The following is a 6705-nucleotide window of genomic DNA, read 5'->3' as shown; positions in this document are numbered from 1 at the left end:
TGCGATGTCATCCTGGGGTATTGTGATGTCACCCTGGGGTATTGTGATGTCACCCTGGGGTATTGCGATGTCACCCTGGGGTATTGTGATGTCACCCACAAGATGTCACCCTGGGGTATTGTTTGTAGATTAACCAGGATCAGATAGAGCTAGCCAGCTCCCAGACTGAAGGGATCAGATAGAGCTAGCCAGCTCCCAGACTGAAGGGGATCAGATAGAGCTAGCCAGCTCCCAGACCCGAAGGATCAGATAGGGGAGCTCCCAGATCAGATAGAGCTAGCCAGCTCCCAGACCGAAGGATCAGATCCCAGAGCTAGCCAGCTCCCAGACCGAAGGGGATCAGATAGAGCTAGCCAGCTCCCAGACTGAAGGGATCAGATAGAGCTAGCCAGCTCCCAGACCGAAGGGATCAGATAGAGCTAGCCAGCTCCCAGACCCGAAGGGATCAGACAGAGCTAGCCAGCTCCCAGACTGAAGGGGATCAGATAGAGCTAGCCAGCTCCCAGACTGAAGGGGATCAGATAGAGCTAGCCAGCTCCCAGACCGAAGGGGATCAGATAGAGCTCCCAGACTGAAAGCTCTCCCAGACTGAAGGGGATCAGATAGAGCTAGCCAGCTCCCAGAGCCAGCAGATCCCAGCTCCCAGAAGGGATCAGATAGAGCTAGCTCAGACTGAAGGGATCAGCTCCCCAGACTGAAGGGGATCAGATAGAGCTAGCCAGCTCCCAGACTGAAGGGGATCAGACAGAGCTAGCCAGCTCCCAGACTGAAGGGGATCAGATAGAGCCTGAAGGGGATCAGCTCTCCAGACTGAAGGGACAGATCAGATCCCAGACTGAAAGGGGATCAGATAGCCAGCTCCCAGCCCGAAGGGGATCAGATAGAGCTAGCCAGCTCCCAGACTGAAGGGGATCAGGATCCCAGAGCTAGCCAGCTCCCAGACTGAAAGGGGATCGGATAGAGCTAGCCAGCTCCCAGACTGAAGGATCGGGATCTCCCGAACTGAAGGAGACCGAAGGGATCAGATAGAGCTAGCCAGCTCCCAGACCGAAGGGGATCAGATAGAGCTAGCCAGCTCCTAGACTGAAGGGATCGGATAGAGCTAGCCAGCTCCCAGACTGAAGGGGATCGGATAGAGCTAGCCAGCTCCCAGACTGAAGGGGATCGGATAGAGCTAGCCAGCTCCCAGACCGAAGGGGATCGGATAGAGCTAGCCAGCTCCCAGCCCGAAGGGGATCGGATAGAGCTAGCCAGCTCCCAGACTGAAGGGGATCAGATAGAGTTAGCCAGCTCCCAGACTGAAGGGGATCAGATAGAGCTAGCCAGCTCCCAGACTGAAGGGGATCGGATAGAGCTAGCCAGCTCCCAGACTGAAGGGGATCGGATAGAGCTAGCCAGCTCCCAGACTGAAGGGGATCAGATGGAGCTAGCCAGCTCCCAGACCGAAGGGGATCGGATAGAGCTAGCCAGCTCCCAGACCGAAGGGATCGGATAGAGCTAGCCAGCTCCCAGACTGAAGGGATCGGATAGAGCTAGCCAGCTCTCACCTGGCTGGATGTTTGACACCCCCTGGGTTAAGGAGACAGACAGGTGTAAGACCTGGCCGGATGACAGACAGACAGGTGTACAGGGTTCTCTCTCACCTGGCTGGATGTTTGACATCCCCTGGGTTAAGAGGGAGACAGACAGGTGTACAGGTGTCTCTCTCTCACCTGGCTGGATGTTTGACACCCTCTGGGTTAAGAGGGAGACAGACAGGTGTACAGGGTTCTCTCTCTCACCTGGCTGGATGTTTGACACCCCCTGGGTTAAGAGGGAGACAGACAGGTGTACAGGTGTCTCTCTCTCACCTGGCTGGATGTTTGACATCCCCTGGGTTAAGAGGGAGACAGACAGGTGTACAGGTGTCTCTTTCTCACCTGGCCGGTCATTCTCTGATCCTCTCTGTGTGTTGAAGGAGTCCCAGGCTTTCAGCAGGCTTGGAGGGTAGCAGCCCTTGACACAGTGGAGACTGGACACATACACTAATATTAGTACTAGTACCTATTGACCTAGCAATTCTACATAGATTATCTGATCGAGACAAGCAGTAGAGGCAGCGAGACAGAGAAAGAGACAGAGGAGAGACAGAAAGAGACAGAGAGGAGAGACAGAGAGGAGGGAAGAGAGAGAGGGGGAAGAGAGAGAGGGGAAGAGAGAGAGACAGAGAGGAGAGACAGAGAGAGAGGGGAAGAGAGAGAGAGGAAGAAAGAGAGAGAGGGGGAAGAGAGAGAGAGAGGGGGAAGAGAGAGAGAGGGGGGAAGAGAGAGAGAGGGGGGAAGAGAGAGAGGAGAGAGAGGGAAGAGAGAGAGAGAGGGGGAAGAGAGAGAGGGGGAAGAGAGAGAGGAGGAAGAGAGAGAGAGAGAGAGAGGAAGAGAGAGAGAGAGAGAGAGAGACAGAGACAGAGAGAGAGACAGAGAGAGAGACAGAGAGAGAGACAGAGAGAGACAGAGAGAGAGACAGAGAGAGAGACAGAGAGAGAGAGAGACAGAGAGAGAGAGAGACAGAGAGAGAGAGAGACAGAGAGAGAGAGAGAGACGTGTATTTACTCCTTTAGTCCGATGAAGCCAGTGGTCTGGTTGTGTTTCTTCTCCTTTAGACTGCTCAGCTCCCTGAAACAGACAGACACCATTAGTCCAGACAGACACCATTAGTCCAGACAGACACCATTAGTCCAGACAGACACCATTAGTCCAGACACATTAGAATACACTAGACTCCCCCCACAGTTATATCCCCCCCCACAGACAGGTTAAAATGAGAGAGAAAAACAACGCATTCAAATAAAATAGATCATAAATATAATCATTCATATCTACAGGCTACATTGAGGGTTTTCACGCGGCACGACTTTCCACTTCCTCACGCCTGGTCAAACTGATGCAACATGGGACATTTGGTCTTCTTTATTTTGGTTCCTGCATTTTCTCCCCTGAACCTCGTCGCTCCGTGAGAGAAGATGACAGAAAACCTTGACCGATGTCAATAAGACTGAAGATTCCTTCTATGGATCTATGACATGTTTCTGGTGAGCACGGGTTGATTTAGTATTCTAGGACAACAAGTAATGACAGAAGAGAAGCTGACAGAAGAGATGCTGACAGAAGAGATGCTGAGATGCTGACAGAACAGAAGCTGAGATGCTGACAGAACAGAAGCTGAGATGCTGACAGAACAGAAGCTGAGATGCTGACAGAACAGAAGCTGAGATGCTGACAGAACAGAAGCTGAGATGCTGACAGAACAGAAGCTGAGATGCTGACAGAACAGAAGCTGAGATGCTGACAGAACAGAAGCTGACAGAACAGATGCTGACAGAACAGAAGCTGAGATGCTGACAGAACAGAAGCTGAGATGCTGACAGAACAGAAGCTGAGATGCTGACAGAACAGAAGCTGAGGATGCTGACAGAAGAGATGTTGAGATGCTGACAGAAAAGAAGCTGACAGAAGAGATGCTGACAGAAGAGATGCTGACAGAAGAGATGCTGACAGAAGAGATGTTGAGATGCTGACAGAACAGAAGCTGAGATGCTGACAGAACAGAAGCTGAGATGCTGACAGAACAGAAGCTGAGATGCTGACAGAACAGAAGCTGAGGATGCTGACAGAAGAGATGTTGAGATGCTGACAGAACAGAAGCTGAGATGCTGACAGAAAAGAAGCTGACAGAAGAGATGTTGAGATGCTGACAGAAGAGAAGCTGAGATGCTGACAGAACAGAAGCTGAGATGCTGACAGAACAGAAGCTGACAGAAGAGATGCTGAGATGCTGACAGAACAGAAGCTGAGATGCTGACAGAACAGAGGCTGAGATGCTGACAGAACAGAGGCTGAGATGCTGACAGAACAGAGGCTGAGATGCTGACAGAACAGAGGCTGAGATGCTGACAGAACAGAAGCTGAGATGCTGACAGAGCAGAAGATGAAGATTCACAGTGTATTTTCTATATTAGCAGGTCAGGGTCTCAGATTCACAGTGTATTTTCTATATTAGCAGGTCAGGGTCTCAGATTCACAGTGTATTTTCTATATTAGCAGGTCAGGGTCTCAGATTCACAGTGTATTTTCTATATTAGCAGGTCAGGGTCTCAGATTCACAGTGTATTTTCTATATTAGCAGGTCAGGGTCTCAGATTCACAGTGTATTTTCTATATTAGCAGGTCAGGGTCTCAGATTCACAGTGTATTTTCTATATTAGCAGGTCAGGGTCTCAGATTCACAGTGTATTTTCTATATTAGCAGGTCAGGGTCTCAGATTTACAGTGTATTTTCTATATTAGCAGGTCAGGGTCTCAGATTCACAGTGTATTTTCTATATTAGCAGGTCAGGGTCTCAGATTCACAGTGTATTTTCTATATTAGCAGGTCAGGGTCTCAGATTCACAGTGTATTTTCTATATTAGCAGGTCAGGGTCTCAGATTCACAGTGTATTTTCTATATTAGCAGGTCAGGGTCTCAGATTCACAGTGTATTTTCTATATTAGCAGGTCAGGGTCTCAGATTCACAGTGTATTTTCTATATTAGCAGGTCAGGGTCTCAGATTCACAGTGTATTTTCTATATTAGCAGGTCAGGGTGTCAGATTCACAGTGTATTTTCTATATTAGCAGGTCAGGGTCTCAGATTCACAGTGTATTTTCTATATTAGCAGGTCAGGGTCTCAGATTCACAGTGTATTTTCTATATTAGCAGGTCAGGGTCTCAGATTCACAGTGTATTTTCTATATTAGCAGGTTAGGGTCAGGTCTCAGATTTACAGTGTATTTTCTATATTAGCAGGGTCTCAGATTCACAGTGTATTTTCTATATTAGCGGGTCAGGGTCTCAGATTCACAGTGTATTTTCTATATTAGCGGGTCAGGGTCTCAGATTCACAGTGTATTTTCTATATTAGCAGGTCAGGGTCTCAGATTCACAGTGTATTTTCTATATTAGCGGGTCAGGGTCTCAGATTCACAGTGTATTTTCTATATTAGCGGGTCAGGGTCTCAGATTCACAGTGTATTTTCTATATTAGCGGGTCAGGGTCTCAGATTCACAGTGTATTTTCTATATTAGCAGGTCAGGGTCTCAGATTCACAGTGTATTTTCTATATTAGCGGGTCAGGGTCTCAGATTCACAGTGTATTTTCTATATTAGCGGGTCAGGGTCTCAGATTCACAGTGTATTTTCTATATTAGCAGGTCAGGGTCTCAGATTCACAGTGTATTTTCTATATTAGCGGGTCAGGGTGTCAGATTCACAGTGTATTTTCTATATTAGCGGGTCAGGTGTCAGATTCACAGTGTATTTTCTATATTAGCGGGTCAGGTGTCAGTTCACAGTGTATTTTTCTATATTAGGGTCTGTCAGATTCACAGTGTATTTTCTATATTAGCGGGTCAGGGTGTCAGATTCACAGTGTATTTTCTATATTAGCGGGTCAGGGTGTCAGATTCACAGTGTATTTTCTATTTTAGCGGGTCAGGGTCTCAGATTCACAGTGTATTTTCTATTTTAGCGGGTCAGGGTCTCAGATTCACAGTGTATTTTCTATTTTAGCGGGTCAGGGTCTCAGATTCACAGTGTATTTTCTATATTAGACAGGGTCTCAGATTCACAGTGTATTTTCTATATTAGCGGGTCAGGGTCTCAGATTCACAGTGTATTTTTTCTATATTAGCGGGTCAGGGTCTCAGATTCACAGTGTATTTTCTATATTAGTCAGGGTCTCAGATTCACAGTGTGTTTTCTATATTAGGGGTCAGGGTCTCAGATTCACAGTGTGTTTTCTATATTAGCGGGTCAGGGTCTCAGATTCACAGTGTGTTTTCTATATTAGGGGTCAGGGTCTCAGATTCACAGTGTGTTTTCTATATTAGCGGGTCAGGGTCTCAGATTCACAGTGTATTTTCTATATTAGCGGGTTAGGGTCTCAGACAGACAGAGTAACGTACGTAGGTTAGGGTCTCAGACAGACAGACAGACAGAGTAACGTACGTAGGTTAGGGTCTCAGACAGACAGACAGACAGACAGACAGACAGACAGACAGACAGACAGTCTCAGACAGACAGACAGACAGACGCACGTAACAGACAGACAGACGACAGACAGTTACGGACAGACTCAGACGACAGACAGACGACGAGTACGACGCACGTCGTAGGTTAGGGTCGCACGACAGACGCAGACAGACGACAGAGACGACACGACACGACAGACGCACAGACAGACAGACAGACGCACGACAGACAGACACAGACAGACAGACAGACGGACAGACGCAGACAGACGACAGACAGACAGACGACACGCACACAGACGAACGAAGCGCACGACGACAGACAGACAGACAGACAGACAGACAGACAGACAGACAGACAGACAGACAGACACAGACAGAGTAACGTACGTAGGTTAGGGTCTCAGATAAACACAGAGATGATAACTTTGGAGATGATAATCTCGTGGAGGATTATTATTATATTAGGACTGATAACATACTTAGAGATGATAATCTCGTTTTTATTATATTAGGACAGAGATGATAACGTGGAGATGATAATCCTGGAGGATTATTATTATATTAGGACAGAGATCCAGATGATAATCTCTGGAGGATTATTATTATATTAGGACAGAGATGATAACATACTTGGAGATGATAATCTCGTGGAGGAT

The 6705-nt window shown here is 47.6% G+C and overlaps 1 protein-coding gene and 1 long non-coding RNA gene across 2 annotated transcripts in view; one reads left to right on the top strand and one right to left on the bottom strand.

The window, feature by feature from the left end:
- Nucleotides 1–1850: 1850 nt before the first annotated feature.
- Nucleotides 1851–6705, bottom strand: part of LOC127918488 (serine/threonine-protein kinase haspin-like) — a gene marked incomplete at its 3' end in the record, with an annotated part of 9364 nt that continues 4509 nt past the window's right edge. Inside the window, exons 6-7 of the mRNA XM_052501765.1 lie at nucleotides 2589–2651; nucleotides 1851–2011 (exon numbers count right to left, since the gene is read on the bottom strand). Of these exons, the coding sequence (XP_052357725.1) occupies nucleotides 1851–2011; nucleotides 2589–2651 (224 nt within the window). The remainder of the gene's footprint in view (nucleotides 2012–2588; nucleotides 2652–6705) is intronic.
- Nucleotides 4489–5572, top strand: LOC127918486 (uncharacterized). Its single transcript, XR_008100244.1, has 6 exons — nucleotides 4489–4612; nucleotides 4654–4787; nucleotides 4823–4899; nucleotides 4941–5063; nucleotides 5105–5314; nucleotides 5430–5572. It is a non-coding gene; the product is annotated as an uncharacterized LOC127918486 (long non-coding RNA).

Source organism: Oncorhynchus keta, unplaced genomic scaffold, assembly GCF_023373465.1.
Source record: "Oncorhynchus keta strain PuntledgeMale-10-30-2019 unplaced genomic scaffold, Oket_V2 Un_contig_14321_pilon_pilon, whole genome shotgun sequence".
Lineage (NCBI taxonomy): Eukaryota > Metazoa > Chordata > Actinopteri > Salmoniformes > Salmonidae > Oncorhynchus > Oncorhynchus keta.
Note: the sequence above shows the minus strand (reverse complement) of the source record. Positions and strands in the feature narration are given on the sequence as shown.